The 21,577-nt window shown below is 41.3% G+C and overlaps 1 protein-coding gene across 2 annotated transcripts in view; it reads left to right on the plus strand.

Moving 5' to 3' along the window:
• Nucleotides 1–472: 472 nt before the first annotated feature.
• The window catches only part of obi1 (ORC ubiquitin ligase 1), a 49,774-nt gene continuing 28,669 nt past the window's right edge, over nt 473–21,577 (plus strand). Inside the window, exons 1-3 of one of the 2 annotated variants that reach the window (XM_033022945.1) lie at nt 473–631; nt 4,261–4,396; nt 12,639–12,730. In XM_033022945.1, the coding sequence (XP_032878836.1) occupies nt 548–631; nt 4,261–4,396; nt 12,639–12,730 (312 nt within the window). In that variant the 5' untranslated portion in view covers nt 473–547. The remainder of the gene's footprint in view (nt 632–4,260; nt 4,397–12,638; nt 12,731–21,577) is intronic. The other variant, XM_033022944.1, reaches the window with a different exon arrangement.

Raw genomic sequence — 21,577 nt, forward strand, 5'->3', positions numbered from 1 at the left:
TCTACTGTGAATATCCTGGCCTAGTTTGAGTTCCCAAAATGCAATACTTCATACTAATCTGAATTAAACTTGTTTGTTGTTGCTGGGCCCACATATTTTTTTTTAAATTCTGTTTAAATATCTGTTTTAAAATCGTTGTGCTGCGATTTCAATTTAATATCCCGGACCTTCGGATTCGCAGCGGTACACCTACACCATTGTTAAGTGCAGACATGTTTTTAACTCTTGAAGGGCTGAATGTTTGCAATTTCTTATGCTTGCAAAGCATACCTTTCAGGGTTTTTTTGGTTAACCCATTGTTTAACGCTGCGCCCTTTGAATCTTTTGCAATGTTCGTTTTGTGCAGTACTGGTGCTTAACAAAAAAAACACAAAAGTGGTCACAACTCAACCTTCGGCGGATGAAGGCGGCTTCCATCACTCGCTCACTTTCTTTTGCAAAGCGCGGAGCGGAGCGGCAAGTAAGGGGGCGGGGTGAGGGAGTGCGGCGACGCGCGCTCCGGGGCTAGTTTTTGGGTCGCGTGCTCCAGGGCGAAATTCCAAGCACAATGCAGAAGCCGGCGCTTCAGAACGTACAGAATGTTACACTCAGTTTAACGCTGCCCATCTCGTGTCAGATCTGCCTGGGGAAGGTAATGTGCTCGCGCACGGGAAGTGTGGCAAGAACCCGCGGCCAGAGCGTTTCCCTGCTCAAACTTCGCCCCGCGTCTGGTTTGCAAAACGGATCTCACCTTCTTGATTATACTAAAAATCTGTACGGTCGTAAAATGATTGTAAGATTTTGGAAAGCAAAGAGTCTTGCACTATGTATTTCCTAAAGAGGGAGTCCATTCATGTTTGTGTTTAACGCGTTGCAAACTGCAATGCAGACGTTAGAGCCATTTGAAGTTTGAAAGGAAGGCAACTCGTGAATTCTGGGTTAGACTCCACTTCCGTATCGTTGTGTCGGTCAGTCGAAACACAAAGAAAGTGTTCACGGAAACTCAAACGCCTGGCTAACCGGTTGAATTTATTTTAACGACAACTTCCATAAAGTTTGCTTTAGTACTTTCCCTCCCCCTGAAGATTGAGTACCCTTTTAATTGCACATTTGTTGTGTATTGCAAAGTACCGATTTCAAATATATTTTGGATCATTAAAACACCTTTGAACGATTAACATTTTAATTAATTGATTTAGACACTTGAAAAAATATTATGGTTAACGTTCGTGTTAAATGAAGGTGATTAATTTATGCGCGAGTCTTACTCCACTCAGGACGTCCCAGTAAGCTGTAAATTAAGTACTTTAAAAGTAGTAACGGGTCGACTTTGCACAGCAGACTTCCAGAAAGAATAATGAATGAACATTTTTTGCGTATATTATAGACAATAGACAATAGGTGCAGGAGTAGGCCATTCGGCCCTTCGAGCCAGCACCGCCATTCAATGTGATCATGGCTGATCATCCCCAATCAGTACCCCGTTCCTGCCTTCTCCCCATATCCCCCTGACTCCGCTATCTTTAAGAGCCCTATCTAGCTCTCTCTTGAAAGTATCCAGTTAGTCTTGTCCTTTTATGCATGTGCAATGCAAGTCTGCACAAGTATAGGGGGGTTGCAAGTAAGGTCATCGTGTCAAAGGGCGTGACGCACGGACCAGCTCAATCCGTGTGGAGGACATGGCAGCTTCCGGCATATACTGTTAATACACGAAACGCGTACTTTCTTACGCGTTAAAAAAAGCTGAAAATGTCATTTTATGAGCAGTAAATTATTGTGGAAATCGGGGTAAGCATGAGAGACATTTATTCTACTTCAGAATTGCAAAAGTGAGGAGAAATTATGGTAGAGAGAAGCGAGAGCTGAATGTGACAACAACGGCTAAAGTGCTTGGCGAATATTGGTCGTGCATGTATCGAGATTGAAAATATTGGCAATTATCGCGTTTGCTCACTGCATTTCATCAACAGTAAGAAATTTTTTCTTGATTCCTTTGGTATCTAAAAAGTTTCAGGTGATAAATCTGGCTGTAAAATTTAAAAATCGCCCATGGTTCTGAAGTGGGTTTTTACGTGCAAAAAGAAAACGCTTCTGAAGCTAAATTTGGCAACAGTACGGGTCACGGGTCGTGACCCGACTGCCGTGCAACCTCCCTATAAACATGTAAAGACGTTAGATTATGGAATTTCTAGTAGTGTACTCCCATGAGATGCCAAACCAACGTTGTATTTTTAAAGTGCCGATCGCTATTTCGTGTTATATTTACAAATGATATTGACATGTCTGACCAGATGATCTGTTTTAAGTATCGATTGAAACAAAAAATATTGGCTGGGGTCTGTAGAATTCCCCATTCCTGAATTTACTACCATAAAGCACTCCTGCGACCTAATTGGCGAGTTTAGGAGAATTTGAAAAAATGTCATGTTGAAGACCTCCTTCGACTATGTTGAAGACTAGCTTCGAGTAGCTTCGGAAAATTGGACACCGAATAGTGGAGTGAAGAGGCCCTCCTTCGATCTCCTTCGACCTCCCTTCGACTTTGTTGAAGGCTATCAAGGACTACCTTTGACTACCCTCGATTTCCTACGAATAACATGCCGACCTACTTCGACTAAACCTACGAGTAAAAAAAGATATGGATTTTTTCCATGGCGACCTTTTTTTACTCGCGGGCATTTTTCAACATGTCGAAAAATACGCCGCGACCTAGCTGAGGCCTCAAGTACGCGGGGATTACGCTTGAGCATGAAGGAGAGTTACAAAGACCTCCAAGGACCTCGTGTCGACCATGCTGCGAGTATCAGTCGAGGGCAAACTTATCAGAACTCGCGGATTAGGGCCTGTCCCACTGCGGCGACCTAATTCACGAGTTTAGAAGAGTTTGCCCTCGACTGATACTCGCAGCATAGTCGACACGAGGTCCTAGGAGGTCTTTGTAAAGGGGCTGTCCCACTTGGGCGACCTAATCTGCGAGTTTAGAAGAGTGTCTTCGACCTTCAAACTCGCAGCATGGTCGACACGTGGTCCTAGGAGGTCCTATGAGGTCGCTGGAACTCTCCTTCATGCTCGAGGGAAGTTCCCGAATACTCGTGGCCTCAGCTAGGTCGCGGAAAATTATAGAGCATGTTGAAAGATTTTCCTTGAGTAAAATTTGGTTGGCATGGTTCTTTTGAACTCGTAGTGCAGAGGAGTGGGGTCGCTCTTTAATTACATGCAGTCGAGGGCAGCCGTAGGCAATCTCCTTCGCTGACCGGGCATTTTGATTGGCTCATTGGAGTTTTCAGGATCATGGAAAACCTACCGGTAGGTAAAATGCCCACTAAACTTTATTATACTTCTTAAAAGTGTCTCCACTCCTTCCCCCTCTCTCTCCCCCCCCCCCCCCCCGCGCTCTCTAAAGGACTTACCGTTACTGTGCAGTTGTTTTACCTTCCTCTTCATCGCGGGTGTGAATTTCAGACAGCGCTCCCCCGCTTTCCCTGCCTTCGCAATTATGTGAGGTCAGCCGATCCAGCTCGCGGTTTCAACGCGTACGGCCGATCCAGCCCGAGGCTTTCCAGGCAAGTGCCCTCGAGCTTGTAAGTCGAAGTCACTTCTTAACTCGCGGATTAGGTCGCCTAAGTGGGACAGCCCTTTTACTCTCCTTCATGCTCGAGAGTAGTCTCCGCGTACTCGAGGCCTGTTAAGTGGCGGCGTTTTTATCAGCAAGCTGAAAAAAGGTCGCCATGGAAAAATCGATATTTTTTTACTCGTAGGTTTAGTCGAGGTAGGTCGTAGTAGGTTGTAATGTTATCGTAGGTCATCGAAGGCAGTCGAAGGTAAAGCTCGTTGAGAAAGAAAAGGTAAGTAAACTGACCGGTAATGTTAATGGCCGCTAAACTTTATTAAAACGTTGTCTGGCTTCTCCCCCCCCCCCCCCCCCCCCCAGACAGCGCTCCCCCGCTTTCCCTGTCCCCCGCCTTTGCGATGTGTGTGTGTAGACGGTCGATCCAGCTCGATGTTTTTCAGGTGAGTGCCCTCGAGCTTGAAGGTCGAAAACAGTCGCTGAAAAGACGGGTTAGTGGAGCAGGCCCTTTAGTCTGATTTATATAGTGAAGTTTCTCGTGTGGAATTGGAACCCACAACTTTCTGAGTCTGGTAGGAGACCAAACGTTTTTGTTTACTAAAATGGGCTTTGTCTGTGGTTCTGATTCTGCCACTTCCATTAGTTTTGATGCAGAGGTACTGTATTTGACAACTTTGATAACCTTAATGATTACACTTTTGGAAATGTCTTAGGTACGCCACCCAGTTATCTGTTCAAACAACCATGTCTTCTGCTTCATGTGCATGGAATCCTGGCTCAAAAACAGCGCCCAGTGTCCAACATGTAGGATTCCGATCACTTCTGAAAATCCTTACAAGGAAGTTTTGGGTAAGAGATCCTTCCAGTTTCTTAATGTGCTTGGTAAATTTTGGTTCCACCAGTTCAGTTATGAAAAGGTCTAATTACATATTTCAAAGTACCAACCTGAGTTCCTGTACCAGAATATAAATTGATAATCTTCAGTACAATCACTTTTAAATATCCTTTAATCATTCAAACAACTTTATATTTGATAGAAATGCATCGTCAATATTTTTTGTGTTAATAAGCTATTGCCTATTTTGCCTCTCTCTCCCTCTCCCTCTCCCCCTCCATTCCCCCCCTCTCTCTCCCTCTCCCTTCCTCCCCTCCTCTCTCCCTCTCCCTTCCTCCCCCCCTCTCTCCCTCTCTCTTCCTCCCCCCTCTCTCTTCCTCCCCCCTCTCTCTTCCTCCCCCCTCTCTCTTCCTCCCCCCCCCCTCTCTCCCCCTCCCCCCTTTAATTCCTTCAACATGTTTCTAGCATTAAAAGTGGTTAAAACAAATCAAAATTTAAATGGGTGTAGGTTCAAATTATAAACATTTTTATGATAATAAAACTTGTTGACAATTAAAAATGTGCTTGTTAAAATAATGTATAAAACTGTGATTTACCATACCCTTTCTGTTGTAAAGCCTCCATTCAAAAGATAAGTGTCAGCGATTTCCAACAAATGCGCAAACTCCACCTTCAGTGAGGCATGACTTGATGAGCAGGTACACACTAATAAGATTAGAGTTATACAGTGCAGAAACAGGTCCTTCTGCCCACTATGTCCATGACCATATGTGAATGATCAGCCATGATCACAATGAATGGCAGTGCTGGCTTGAAGGGCCGAATGGCCTACTCCTGCACCTATTGTCTATTGAACACTATCTCTACCATTCCCATTTACTAGCAAATGGGCTGTAGCTGCTTATGCCTTGCTAATTCAGGTGCTCATCCAATACTTAAATGTTGTGAGAGTCTCTGCCTCCACCACTCCTTCAGGCAGGACTCCTCCAAGTGACGCATCATCCATTTCTTCTCCTTCATTGTTACTGGATCGCAATCCTATGCCAACTACATAGAATCAGCCATGAAAGTACCCTCACAACATGGATTAGTGTGTTTTAGTGGGGGCACTGCTGAGCAACCTATGGAGTAGGACACGTGGTTAGTGTGCCCCACAGATTTTGATTAAAACTGTTATTCATCGGCGCTTTTTTGATAATAATTTTGAGGAAAGATATTCCAGTGGGTTTTGTGCTGGCTACGTGATGTTTTGGATGAGTTATTATGGCTACTAAAAGCACCAGAGCTCGTGGATGCGGCTCAACAACAGAGGCCTAGTTCGCAGGTAGAGACCATGTCTACAGGTAACTCGATCCCGCCCCATGGCTCGACCTCGTCGAAGGCAGGACCGCAAGTTGTCGACGCGGAGGTCCTGAAGCTAGAATTACTAGCATCTTTGAGACTGGACATTGCGGATATTTTTAAAACCGAACTACGAGCTGCATTGGGTGATGATTTGTCCACAATCAGAGTTGACCTTCAAGCCTTGAAAACACAACTCGCGAACGATAAGGTTGCTACGGACACTGCGTTGGCCATACTCCGAGGTACTGTGGGGATAATGGAGGAGTCGCTTTCTGCCTGTACGGACAGGGGTTGCTGAGCTGAAGATTCAGATCAAGCGTCTAACTGCTGGGTTGGTTAACTTGGACAAAAAATGTGAGGAGCTCGAATCCAGATCGCGCCGCAACAACATAAGAATAGTGGGGGTTCCTGAGGAGACGATCGTCAATTCCATTGCTATCCCCACCCTGCTTAAGGACTCGTTCAAGCTGGACAAAGAGCCGCTACTGGACCGGGCGCACAGATCCACACAGCCAAAACCACGACCCGGCGAGCGACCACGACCCATCATTGCCAAGTTCCATTACTACAACGGTTGTGTAATTGTTTTACGGCGTGCGAGAGAGGTTCGACAGATCTATACCGGTGATATGAGGATCTCCGTTTTCCCCGACCACACTGCCAAGGTGGCTCGGGCCTGGGCAGCGTTCAACGAGGTCAGAAAACGGCTGTGTGGCTTGGAGGGGGTTCGCCACGGTCTTTTCTACCCGGCCCGACTCCGGATCAGCTACGAAGGTGTGGAGAAAGACTTTGACTCGGTGGGGTATGCCAAGGCTTACGTCAACAAGATGAATATTGGGTGATGTTGTACAATATGTTGCAATAATGTCATGCATCTACGCCTTTAGTTTACATTTAAATACTTGTTCACGTTTGATGTTTGTTTACATTTAGACACGGGGAATTTAACTTGTTTAAATTGTTGTATGATAATACCTTATTTTGCACTAATATTCGGCCTCCAAAATATATTACGGTATATTGTTGTTTATATATTTTTGAAGTGGTCTTTTCATGTACATCGTTTTAGCCTCCATGAGGTAATATTTCATTTAAGCCGATATGGGATATTCTTACTATTAGTTGTGCCTGTTATTACACATTTAGGAGTTATTTCTTAGGTTTGGCTTGGTTTATTCTCTGAGTTGTTGCCACGGTTATGAGGCAACAATTGTTCTCTTGTTTCTTACACTGCTGTCACCCTTTTGGAGACCTTTTTGGTGTGTGTGTGCGTGTGTATGTATGGGGGTTTGTGTATGTGTGGGCGGGGGGTGGGGCAGCCATCCTGGCTTTCTTCGGCTCCATTTTGCAGGAGCCTCATCTTAGACTTAAAGATCATCATAGGCTGCAGTCCTCTTGGATAGGTCAGGTCTACCACTCCAATTTTAATTATAAAGCTAGAGGGGTTGCTATTGTAATTAATAAAATAATTCAGTTTTTATTTACTGCTGATAAAAATGGTCGATATCTTATAGTTGCAGGTACATTAATGCAAACAAAGGTGTTGTTAGTAAGTGTCTATGCACCTAACTTTGATGCTGAATTCTCTAATAGATTACTTAGTATTACCTGATTTAAATACCCATCTGTTAATTTTTGGAGGTGATCTGAATTGTGTGTTTGACCTAATGTTAGATCGTTCTAGTCCCTGCACTTTATCCCAATCGGCTATATCTAAATCTTTTTCTGATTTTATGACCCAGAGTGGTTTGGTTGACCCTTGGAGACTTCGTAACCCCTCAACCAAAAAGTTATCTTTCTTTTCTCAGGTACATCAGTAATATTCAAGAATAGATTATTTATTTTTAGATAATAGTCTCAACTCGTGTGTTGTTTCCTCAGATTATTCAAGTATTCTAATATCTGATCATGCACCATTATTTCTAGATATTCAGTTATCCATACATAAATCTACTCCCCCCCCCCCCCTTTTTTTTTAGATTTAACCCATTATTGTTGGCTGATGAAACATTTTGTGAATTTGTTTCAAACTCAATTGATGAGTTTCTCTTCTTTAACCAGAGTGAATCTACATCTTTTTCATTAATTTGGGAGTCGCTGAAAGCTTTTCTTAGAGGGCAGATTATTTCATATTCCTCCTATTCGAATAAAAAACGTAATACCAGGTTTACAGAGCTTACATCTGCTATTAATAGCCTCGATCAAGAATGTTCATTCGATCCTTCTCCAGAACTATTTAAGAAGTGTCTTAATCTTCAGGCGGAGTTTGATCTTATTTCTACCAGAAGTGCTGAGCGACTGTTGTTACAAACTCGTGGTACGTATTATGAACATGGTGACAAAGCAAATCGATTATTAGCACACCAATTAAAACGTTAGTTCACCTCACGTCTTATATCCCAAATTAATAATGTTTCTAACATGTCTGTTATGGATCCTGTAGAAATTAATGCCACATTTAAATCATTTTATTCTTCCCTATACAAATCAGAATTCCCTGCTGATATTACCAAAATGAATCAGTTCCTGGACAATCTTGAGAATCCTACCATTGATTCTGACCGTGCAAAAGAATTGGATGCTCCACTTTCCCTTGAAGAACTACTTTTTGCAATTACAGCAATGCAATCTAACAAAGCCTCAGGTCCTGATGGATTTCCAATAGAGTTTCTAAAGAAATTTATTGATAAATTGGCACCTCTACTTTTGTTGATGTTCAATGAATCTTTGGAAAATGGTTTGTTACCTCCCACACTGACTCAAACTTTGATAGTTCTTCTTTTAAAGAAAGATAAAGACCCCACTTCCTGTGGTTCTTATAGACCTCTGTCTTTACTGAATGTTGATGTAAAAATTTTGGCCAAAATTATTGCTCTCCGTCTAGAGAGGGTTTTGTCTAGTATTATTTCTGAAGCACAGAATGGCTATATTAAGGGACGCCATTTATTTTTCAACACTCGTACTCTTTTAAATATTATTCATTCAACACATTCTGATAATTTACCTGAGATTGTAATCTCATTAGATGCTGAGAAGGCATTCGATAGAGTTGAGTGGGGGTACCTATTTGCGGTATTGAAGAAAGTTGGTTTTGGAGATAAATTTATCAGTTGGGTAAGATTACTGTATGCATCGCCACAAGCTGGTGTTCAAACAAATGATATTCATTCTGAATACTTTGCACTAGAAAGTGGGACACGTCAAGGCTGTCCTTTATCTCCATCTCTCTTCGCTTTGGCTATTGAACCACTGGCAATTTCTTTAAGGTCCTCCACTTCCTTTAAATATGCTATTCGTAACGGTGTCGAATATTGTTTATCTCTGTATGCGGATGATTTGTTGCTGTATGTAACTGATCCCGCATCTTGCCTTCCGGTTTTTTTTAACCTATTCTGGATATTTTTCGTTCTTTTTCAGGATATAAACTAAATCTTCAAAAGAGTGAGTGTTACCCCATTAACACAGCAGGTTTGCAACTTCAGGAAGCTGATTTGCCCTTTAAAATCACTCGTTCTGGATTCAAGTATCTTGGCATCAATGTGACGTGTACATTCTCAGGCCTTTTGTCTGCCAGCTTTACCCTGCTCATGACTAAAGTGAAATCTGATTTTCAGAGATGGAATAATCTGCCTCTCTCTTTAATTGGGAAGATTAATGTTGCTAAAATGAATGTTTTGCCTAAATTTCTTTTTTTGTTTCAATCAATTCCCTTATTCTTACCAAAACATTTTTTTGACTCCTTAGACAAAATGATTAGCTCTTTTGTTTGGGGTGCGAAGCCCCCGAGGGTCCGTAAATCATTACTCCAACGATGTAAATTCAGTGGTGATCTCGCTTTAGCGACCTTTCAATTCTGCTACTGGGCTACTCACATTGTCGTTGGGTTGATTTTCCTTTTTTAGCTTGGTGCGAACTGGAAGCCCGCTCTTGCCCTCCTTCATCCTCTATATCTGCTCTTATATATTCCTCTCTTCCAACCAAGATTTCATTGTTTATCAAAAATCCTGTTGTGCTTAATACTTTAACAATCTGGTATCAATTCAGGGAGCATTTCAAATTTGTAGCTGCATCTCCTTTAGGTCCATTATGTACCAATCATCTGTTTCCTCCCTCACATTTGGATTCCGTTTTTTCGGTATGGCATAACAAAGGTATACAATGTTTTCTTGATCTTTATTCAGATGGTATTTTTAACAGCTTTACCAATTTATCATCATTGTATGGATTACCAGCAAATCATTTTTTTTTAGGTACTTCCAAGTTAGACACTTTGTTTCTAAATGTTTTTCTAATTTTCCTTCTTCATCTCCACGACAAATATAGGATAGTTTGTTTACTTTCAAGACACAACAAAGAGGGATTGTTTCAGAGATGTATAACCACGTTCTGGATCTTTGCGATCAGTCCAACTCTAAAACAAGGGCTGCTTGGGAGGAAGAGCTGGGACTTCAACTTACTGAGGAGTGGTGGGATAACTTTGTTGGTGGACTATGTACTGACACGTCTTGCGCTCGTCTTGCACTCATTCAGTTTAAGGTTATACACAGGGTCCATTTTTCTAAATCAAGACTGTCTGGGATTTATCCAGAGATGGGTGATAAATGTGATAGATGTTCGGGCCCACATTGTCATCTGAGCTATATGTTTTTTCTTTGTCCACGATTACATAATTTTTGGTCCTGCTACTTTAATATAGTGTCTACCGTAATGGGAATACCTCTACAACCCTGTCCATTGATTGCCATCTTTGGGGCCCCGAATGAGTCGGGTCGATTAAACTCTGTGCAAAAATAAATTATTAATTTTACGTCTTTAATAGCCAGACGTCGCCAACTCCTACAATGGAAATCTCCTAACGCACCCTCTGTGTCAGTGGCTCAAAGATGTAGTGTTTTTTCTTAAACTTGAGAAAATTAAATATACATTGAGGGGATGTACTGATAATTGTTTTCACAAATGGCAACCTTTTTTATCATACTTTACAGACTTGCAGGTTCTGCCAGACTAAGGGCTGGTTTATTAAATGTTGTTATGTGTAGGTGCACTCTTCACTCTTAATTAGCCAAGGTGGGGTGGGTGGGGTGTGTGACTGATGGTATGGTTGTATTATATAATTAAAAAAGATATATATGTTATGCTTCTGTATATTTTTTTTCTTTTGTGTATTATTTGAGTGTTTCTTATTAACATGTCCCTTTTTTTCGTGTTGATTTATTTAAAATTTTTAAAAAAATTAAAAATAGTGTGTTTTAGAAAGTATTTGTTTTTCAATAATATCTTAAGAGTGCAAGCATGAGTAATAATTGCTGCACTTGGTGGTTTCCACATGTGAATACATTTTAAAAGGGAACAATCTATCCTTAATCCGAGTGATACATATAGAAATGAAAAATAAACTAGATGACATTAGTTTGATATTGATGCATGAATTATTACTGTTCATTTTCTCAACTAGTGTTGTTTCCGCGCATTTTCTTTAAAGTGATGTATTTTCTATATTTTTTTTTTAAACATTCTGCTGTTGCTGATTTTCATATGACTGACATGCGTGGTGGTGTCTTGGATTGATTGACAACACCCACTGTTATTGAAATCTTGCTGACCACTCAGTGTGCCAGCTTGTTGGCCAGCATTGATAAACAAGGTTCTGTATTTGCTTGGTAACACCTAGTTACTGACGAAGCGACATAGAATTTTGGTGCACAATTCGTGAATTACTTGGGTTCAGAATTAACAAGGAATGTCAATTAATATATTGCCTAGAATAACAAATGCTTCCTCTGCAACGACAATGCTGCCACTAAAATTAAAATGAATGCACTTGTCTGTGTTACATTTTTCTGATTTGTACAGCTTTGCTGTTTTCAAAATGTTTGGATTTATGGATTTTTAAAATTCTGTGCAGATAAAACAAAAATTGTGATTTTGTGGCGCAACTTGGTAACAAAAATGGTAAGAGTTCGCCTCGGCTGCCTGTCAAGCACAGGACATCCTGTAGCAAGGAAGGTGAGCTAGTTGTTTCTGGGTAAAGGCAGAAAGGCAGAAATTCCTCTTTTCCTATTCTTTACTAGTGTTCAGCTGAATTTAGTGCCTTTTCCCCCGCTCAATATAATTTGCTGTTTGTTTTCCTTTGCCATCTGAAGTTTGTCATTTAATACATGGAAGAAAATAAGGCCTGAGGTAATTGTTAAATTACCAAATCTAGATCCAACATTTGTATAAACTGGTATTCACTATTAGAAACTAACTGTTCATGCATGTGTCTACACCAGCATTATTTTGACGACAAATATAAATAAAATAAACCTCTGCAACAATAAATCTACGTTCTCGTATGTATTCATATTCCACTATTTGATGGGAAAAATCTCTTTCACCAAAAATAAAGATGCATAGATATTGTGAATATGGATTGAATTCACCTTGTCAACAGTGGAATGTGCTTATTTTTTATTTATTGTTTGATAAGTTCAATTAACCATACTTAGATTCTAAGTTTAAAAAAATCTAGCCCATTGTAGCATTAGACACCATTGGTGTCAACTAATTCTGTAAAGTGATTGCATTATCCTAGATGCATTTGCTGCACTTTGGCCTCAATAGTTATGACTGCATACAGCTGTGGAAAGTTTCAAGTTTAATTTATGATTTGTGCTGTCAGATTTCTAAAGTATGTTCTGATGTTATGGATCTCCTTCAGGAGAGAGATATTAGACGGCGCTGGGTGCAGTTACTAAAAATGTAAATTTAAGCATCTCTTTCCAAAAAAACTGAGTTGGAGAGGTAGGATGTCAAAACGGAAACTCGAATTTCTAATGTTCTTTGTAGGGAAAGGAATATTCAGACACTGAATCAAATTTTACTTTTTATTATTGCAACACATTTATTGATGTGTATTTAATTCTCATTCAGGTGGATCAGATGGAACAGAAAATTGTGACAGTTCATCAGTCAAGCGATCTCTGCGAAAAACCAGGCTTGAACTGTTACATACAGAATATGAGGTAATGCACATGCTGTTCAACCAAGCTTTTATAGTTTGAATGATTTTAATGGTTTTCAATTCACTTGTATAATCTAACCTTTCTGAATGTACAGGAAGCAATCGGAATCCTCTAACATTTGGTTTCTGGTGTGTGTGGGTAAATTGCTCGTATCTAAGCTTCCTCCCAGTCTAGTTTCAGTAAAAACACTGAATCAAGCACTTGAACAACTAACTTATTTTTACAAAAGCGCAATTACAGTTCAACTACTGTACCTATCCCACTGCGGGTTCGATCCTCGTATCTGCCTGATCAAGCCTCGTGGTAGCGGACTTTTATGTGTCCCGGGACCTCGAGGGGCCAAACCACATGGGGGTGGTCTCTTAATAATCCAGTTACAGATATTGATTAACCCCATACATAACAGACATTTCCCTAACCCAATAATACAGCAGCTTATACATTGTATAAGAAAGAAAGCTCTCGAAGGAAGCAAACAAGAACAAACTTTGAAACAGGTGCCCTGAGATTCAAACAATTTCTCCAAGGCTCAACAGTTCAACCAATCATCAATTAACAGGGTGACCGTCTTGCAACATTATTTATACTTTTTACAATGTTTTTGCAGCACCCAATAGAAATTATGCATTTAAGGTTAGTTTGCAAAACTGCTATACATGTTATCAATTTAAGAGAAACGGGGAGAGCACCTGGACCCCTTACCATCCTGCATATAAGTCTGAGTCTAGACTGGCTGGCGCCAATCAAAGCCTGTAAAGTTCAGCTGACACGGGTTAAGCAATTCTGACAAGTGCAAGGATCCTAAATTTAGCCAATATTAACATGTGTGTGTGTGTGTGCACAATTAAAAATCTGAAATGTTATTCAATACTCAAGGCGAGTTGATAACTACTGTTGGGCAGAAGGCATATTAGTATCAACAGCATTGTGGGTCAGTGGTATTTGGAGTATAGTAATAATGAATGAGCAATGCTATTGGAAAGGGCATCAGGATGTGAGAGCAACATCATGCTGAAAGCAACGAAGGCATTGTCCCAGGATTAAGGAGAATTGCATCGGTTTCTGAGTCTTGGAGCATTGAATGTATGCATGTCCTGCGTGCTTTAGTACATCAGACAGAATTTTGATCAGGGAGGAAAAGTGATCTGGGTGTCAGAATGGTTCCGTATTCCTGAATATCTGAGTTCAGAGATGAATCTGGAGGTGTTTTGCAAATTGAGTGTTGAGAGAGGATGGTGAAGTGGGTTCTATGCATCTCTTGTATTAAGGACGGAAGCAAAACTCCTAATAATCGTGATTCAGGTAATTGCATTTTGAAAATTTCAGTTATACTTTTAGATCTGCCTCAATAACTACCAATTTCTCTGACTGCTATCAAGCTTGGAATGGTTTGTCCTCCCCACGGGGTGGCACTGCGGTAGAGTTCCAGCCTTGCAGCACCACAGACACAAATTCTGCCTGTATGGAGTTTTTACGTTCTTCCTGTGACCACGTAGGTTTTCTCCGGGTGCTCTGGTTTCCCTCCACATTCCAAAGACATGCAGGTTTGTAAGTTAATTGGCTTCTATAAATTGTCCCTAGTGTACGTGCAGCTGAAGGGTCTGTTTCTATGCTGTATCTTTAATCTAAACTAAATTTAAAATGAGCCTTGGTCATGTTTGCTCTTTTTTGCTGGTTCTTGTTTTTAACCTTCGGGGCAATTTCTACTTCACTGTCTAAAATAAACATTTTGATTTACAAAAAAAAAAATCTGTTGATTTTACTATTTAAAATATTTTAAAAAAATTAAAACACATACCCACCCCCACCCGCAATTTTTTTTTTTACAATAGATTGAAATCTAAATTGATATGCGTCATAACCAAACTCTCAAAGTGCATCATCGCCAAAGGTGACAATGGTTGGTAGGCATTCAGACATCATCTTACTAGTCTTGGGCAAGCAGTATTATTGTTGTCCTATTAAAGCTGATGGGAATCTCGGTCTTTCCTAATGAAAGGTTGAATATGTCTGCAAGATCTTCAGGCAGTTGATCCGCGCAGGTTTTAAGAATGTGGTCAGGTACATCAGGGCCAGGTTCTCCGAGAGTTGATTCTTGTGAAGGATCTGACATTGGCCTCTGTGACTGAAATTTGTGTTATTGGGATCTACGGGGGCCCAAGGTGTGTCAATGTTCTCCCTTTCAAAGTGACCATGGAAAGCATTGAGCTCGGCCTCACTGTTACTTGAACTACTACTTGTTTTCACCTTATAGGAAGTGATGGGCATAATAGCAAGACCTGTCACGTCTGTCAAAAGTCCATCTCATCCACCTGTTTAAACACAAATGTCTCTTTGCTTTTCTAGTTGCCCATTGAGGTTGTACCTTGACTTCACTTGTGACCCTGCCGATAGTTAGACTGGATTGCCTGAGATCTGGTCCTCATTATATATTGCGGCTCTCCTTTTTCATCCAAATCTTCTAGTTAGGGAATACTCCAGTCTTGGTGAAAACACACTCCTCCACACATTTCCTCGTGAAGTCTGTAATAACCATGGCGTATTCGTTCAGGTCCGTTGTTGAGTCTTTGAAAATCACCCAGTCTACCAATGCCAAGCAGTCGCAGATTTGTTCCACTGTTTTCCCCCAACCAGCTCTGTACAATCCTCACTTCAGTCACTGCCTATACGCAGGAAGAAAGAGCGTAGCCAGGTAGGATTTTCCAAAGTGAGAGAGTGGGAACAATAGCAAGTTTGATGTTGGAGTAGCAATGATCAAGACTATTTGATCATCTGGTGTTGCAGGAAACGTGCTGCTGGTAGTTAATAAGTGATTTCTTCAAACTAATCTTGTTGAAGTCCTTGAATATGATGGAGGGAGTTCCTTGACTATGATGAGGAAGGCGTTGGAGTATGCTGTTGCATCTTTGTTGACCACATTCTGCAGCTCCTGCAGTGTTATCCAAACGTCTGCCTGGGGTTGTAGACTGCAATCATGATGATGAAGGTGAATTCCCGCTGGGAGGTAAAGGGATGGCACTTCACTGCTCATGTTCTGGATGTGGGGTAACTAGATAAGTTTTCTTGAAGTGTAGATATTAGATCCAAGCCTAATATGGTGAAAGCGGAAAACAAAATCATGGTGAAATCATTACTTTTAACATTTTTGTTTAACGTCATTTAGGCACTAAACATTTTGGTCTAAATTTTTTTAAATCATTGTAAATTAATTGCTTTCCGTTAAGGAACAAGCTATGCCTTTCATTTCCTACTTGCTGTCACCTACCAAACGTGCTCTGTTAAGGGTACCGTGATTTTTCTTTTTATTTAGCCTTTTTCTCTTTTTTTCTGTCTTGCCCTATGATTTGGGGAGTTGTGACTAACAGGCTGATAGAAATATGAATGGTGAGTTTCTGTAGGTATGATTTTTTTGTTTTTTTTGTTTATCAATATATTAATGCCAGACAATGGTTACTGTTAAAATAGATTTATATCTCTGGAGAGTGGGAGACGCATAGATTGAAACATGTCATTCTCAGGGGTCTTGATGGGGTGAGTGTGAAGAGAATATTTCTTCTTGAAGGAGAATCAAGACCAAAGGGTCATTGTTTAAAAAAAAATAGTTGTCCATTAAATTTAAGATAGGCATGGAGCAAAATCATTTGAGGGTGTAAGTCTGGAACTTTCTTCGTCAATGAAAGTAGAGTTGTTGAATATTTTTAAGGTGGAGATTGATAGATAAATTTAGAAGAGGTGAAGGTTATTGGTGGTAGAAGAGAATTTTGAGGTGCATTCAGATCAAGCATGGCATATTGGAAAGCAGACAGGCTTGAGATACCCAATGGCCTAGCCTACTGTTTTATAGGTTGGTGGTATAATGGTTGATCTAGAGATGAAAGTGTGACATTCATCTTGTCAGCTGGGAAATTTAAATTCAAGTAATTAAGCAAAACTAGAATTGAAATATAAAGATTTCTGCAATAGCGATCATGGTATGCTTGATTATTGTAGAAACGCGACACAGTTGCGCAGCTTGAAGGACTGCTTCCTCAGCCCCAGAGACCCAGGTTAAATTCTAACCTCGGCTGTCTGTCTGTCTCCCTCCCCCCCCATATTTCAAAAAAGTGTGAGTGGGTAGGTTAATTGGCCCATGTAAATTGCTCCTGGTATGTGGGAGAATTAGAGAATCTGCGGGGGGGGGGTGTTAAGAAATTAATGAGATTGTGGGAAGAATTAAACTGGATTAGATTCGCATAAGTGGGTGGTTGATGGTCGGTGCAGTTTCAGTGGGCTGAAGGGCCTGTTTCCATGCTGTATCTCTCTATGACTTCATCGTCCCACTAAAATTTATCTGTACTTCCAAAAACTGCAGTGGTTCAAGTTTTAATTAAAAGTTTGATTTGATTTTGTTATTCAATAGTACCCTGGGAAATATTTTAATTACTGTTTAAATCATGCACTTGGTTATTGTTGCTTGTGTTCTTACTCAGATTCTCATGAGTAAAGTAAGCAGAATATAAGATCGGGCCACTGTTGGCTATGGACTGTTTCTGTAATTAGCTTAGAAATACAGCGCGGAAACAGGCCCTTCGGACCACTGAGTCTGCACCGTCCAGTGATTCTCGCTCGTGAACACTATCCTACACCCACTAGGGACAATTTACACATAATCCAAGCCAATTTACCTACATACCTGTACGTCTTTGGAGTGTGGGAGAAAACCGATGACAGCACCCGTAGTCGGGATCGAACCCAGGTCTCCGGGGCTGCAAACGCTGTAAGGCAGCAACTCTACAATATAATACCGTTTATTGTCATTTGAACCACAAATGAAGTTCAAACGAAATTTGGTTTCTGCAGTCATACAACAAGGAGAAAAAAAACCAAGACACACAATTAACACAATTTACACAAACACCCATCACAGTGAATCTCCTCCTCACTGTGATGGAAGGCAAAGTCATTGTCTCGCCCCTGTTTTTCATTCTTCTCCCGATGTTAAAGCCCTCGGCGTGCGATGGCAAGTCCTGCGGTCGTTAAAGCTGCGCAGGGCGATGTAAGGCCCCGCTCTGGGTCGATTTCAACCCCGCAATTCGGGCGGGAGAAGTTGCCGTTGCGGGAGCTCCAAAAAGCGGTCTCCCAACAGGGACCCGCGAGCTCCCGATGTTACCGTCCACCGAGCCTGCGGCTGGAGCCTCCGAAGCTCCAGTCGAGTCGCAGCTGCGCGCCACCACAGCTCTCCACGCTCCGAAGCCGGCCAGCTCCACAATGGTAAGTCCGCAGGCTCAGCGACTGGAGCCCCCAGGTCGTTCCGGTTAGAGGCCACTCCATGGTGCTAGGCCCCAACGACAACGGAGACCCGACAGGGAAAAGGTCGGGTGTCCCGTACAGGGAAGAGATTTAAAAGTTTCCCCCCCCGCCCCCCACATATACACAGCAAAAAACAATATATAACTACAACCAAACTATACACTCAACAGGACAAAAATTAAAAAAAGACAGTCGGACCGCAGAGGCCGCTGCCACGAGGCGTTGTGCCACCAAAAACATTTTTTTTTCAACCATTTCCATTTCATGAACAACTTTACTTTGCAATTTTAAACAACAAATATGTTTAATCGTTTCACTTCCGTAAGGTCATGGCTACCTTTTTCCCAGGAGTGGAAGCAGGAAGTAAATAACTATTTTACAGCCTGTATTAACCATATCCTAACTGAATTGCTTTCTGAAGAATTCCAGTTCTGTTTTCCAAATTTATTTTCCAATCAAGGCCTAAACATTATAATCTTGCAGTGTCCTTCCTGTTTTATATTCATGTCTTTTGGCCACAATGTTGGATTTTTATGAGTTGAAAAGAGCTAGTTGTGTCCTTTACTATGCAAGTATTTTCACAAGCATTGATGTTCCAGTTCAATTCGATGCTACATTGCCCACACTTTAGTCATCACACTTTCATTTTGCATTTGTCATTATACACAAAGATATTTTGACACTTGCATAAATTGGAACATGCAGCATCCCAACAAGAACAAAAATGAAAGCTGAATTTATATGGTGCATTTCAAGATTTCTTGTTACCCTAAAATAATTACAACCCATGAAATACTACTTGAGATTAATATAAAATACCAGTCATTTTGTGCACAAAGGTAGCATTAAGTTAATGGCCAGATATGTACTGTGATGATGGTGGTTGTTGTTAAATATTGGTCAGAACACCAGGGAAAACTTCCTTGCACACTTCTGAATAGTCTTATGCTCACCTGATTGGGTGAGATAGGACATCAACTTGGTATATAAGAACATTAAACACGGGGGCAGAACCTGGCCATTTGTCCAATCGAGTTTGCTCCGCCAGTCGATCATGGCTGATCTATTTTTCTCTGCCAACCTCACTCACCTGCCTTCTCCCCATAACCTTTGGCATCCTTACTAATCAACAACTTATCAATCTCTGCTTTAAAAATACCCATTACTTGACCTCCATAGGCGTCTGCGGTAATAAATGCCACAGATTCACCACACTGGCAAAATAAATTCCTCTTCAAATAAAAGTACGTCCTTTTATTCTGAGATGTGCCCTCTGGTCCTAGACTCGCACTACTGGAACCATCCTCTTCACATTCATTCTATCTAGGCCTTTCATTATTTGGTAGGTTTCACTGAGATCCCCTCTCATTCTACTAAACTCCAGGGAGTGCAAGCCCAGTGCCATCAAACACTCCTCGTACGTTAACTCAATCATCCCTGGGAAAATTCTCAAACCTCCTCTCTACGCCAGCACATCCTTCCTCAGACTTGAGACCCAAAACTCCTCACAATATTCCAAATGTGATCTGATCAACATCTCTTAAAGCCTCAGCATTAAACATAGAAACATAGAAAATAGGTGCAGGAGTAGGCCATTCGGTCCTTCGAGCCTGCACCGCCATTCAATATGATCATGGCTGATCATCCAACTCAGTATCCCATCCCTGCCTTCTCTCCATATCCCCGGATCCCTTTAGCCACAAAGGCCACATCTAATTCCCTCTTAAATATAGCCAATGAACTGGCCTCAACTACCTTCTGTGGCAGAGAATTCCACAGATTCACCACTCTCTGTGTAAAAAATGATTTTCTCATCTCGGTCCTAAAAGACTTCCCTCTTATCCTTAAACTGTGACCCCTAGTTCTGGACTTCTCCATTATCGGGAATAATCGTCCTGCATCTAGCCTGTCCAACCCCTTAAGAATTTTGTACGTTTCTATAAGATTCCCCCCTCAATCTTCTAAATTCTAGCATGTACAAGCCTAGTCTATCCAGTCTTTCGTCATATGAAAGTCCTGCCATCCCAGGAATCAGTCTGGTGAACCTTCTCTGTACTCCCTCTATGGCAAGAATGTCTTTCCTCAGATTAGGAGACCAAAATTGTACGCAATACTCCAGGTGTGGTCTCACCAAGACCCTGTACAACAGCAGTAGAACCTCCCTGCTCTTATACTCAAATCCTTAAAATGTACAAATCTGTACTGACAGCACCCGTAGTCAGGATCGAACCCAGGTCTCTGGCACTGCAAGCAGTGTAAGCCAGGAACTCTACTGCTGCGCCACCGTGCTCGCCCCCTACATCGTACATCCTTGCTTTTATATTCTAGTCCACTTGAAAAGAATGCTAACATTGAATCTGCCTTCCTTACTACTGACTGGACGTGCAAATTAACCATTTGGGAATTCCCAAGTTCCTTTACACCTCCAATTTCTGAATCATCTCTGCATTTAGAAAATAGTCTATGCTTTCATTCCTTCTACCAAAGTGCATGATCGTACACTTTGCTATGCTGTATTCCATTTGCAACTTTTTTGTCCACTCTCCCAACCTAACCTGTCCAAGTTCTGCAGACTTCCTGCCTCATTAAAACTGCTTGCCCCTCCACCCATCTTTGTATCATCTGCAAACTTGGCCACAAAACCATCAATTCCATCATCTAGATCATTGGCATATAATGTGAAAAGTAGCAGACCTAATGCCAACCCCTGCGGAATACCACTTGTCACTGGTAGCCAACCACAAATGGCCCCCTTTATTCACACTATTTGCTTCTGCCAGTCAGCCAATCTACTATCCATGCTAGTACCTTGCCTCTAATACCATGGGCTCTTATCTTGTTTAGCAGCTTCACGTGCGGCACCTTATCAAAGACCATCTGAAAATCCAATAAACAATATCCACTGACTCGCCTTTGATAATGCTGCTTGGTACTTCCTCAAAGAATTCCAACAGATTTGTCATGCAGGATCTCCTCCCAACAAAACCACGCTGGCTTTGGCCTATTTTACCACGTCCTTCCAAGTACCGTGAAACTTCATCCTTAATAATGTACTCAAATCTACTAACCTCTGACGTCAGACAAACCGGCCTATCATTTTCTTTCTTTTGCCTCGTTCCCTTCTTAAACATTGTAATTACGTTCAGGATTTTTTCCAGTCCTCTTAACCATTCCAACTCTAGTGATTCTTGAAAGATCACTATTAATGCCTCTACAGTTACCTCTTTCAGAACCCTGGGTTGTACTCCATCTTTTCCAGGCGACAAATCCAACTTCAGAACTTTCAGCTTCCCAAACACCTTCTCAATAGTAATAGCCACTGCACTCACTTCTGGCCCCTGACTCTCTTTCTGGCATGCTGCTGGTGTCAGACTGAAGATTGATGCAAAAATACGTCATCAGTTTGTCCACCATTTCTTTGTTCCCCATTACTACTTCTCCAGTGACATTTTCCAACACCACTCTTGCTTTTCTTTTACTCTTTATACATCTGAAAAATCTTCTGGTGTTCTCTTTAATGTTTTTGGCTAGCTTGTCTTCAATATTTCATCTCATTGC

Source organism: Amblyraja radiata, chromosome 6 (genome assembly GCF_010909765.2).
Source record: "Amblyraja radiata isolate CabotCenter1 chromosome 6, sAmbRad1.1.pri, whole genome shotgun sequence".
NCBI lineage: Eukaryota > Metazoa > Chordata > Chondrichthyes > Rajiformes > Rajidae > Amblyraja > Amblyraja radiata.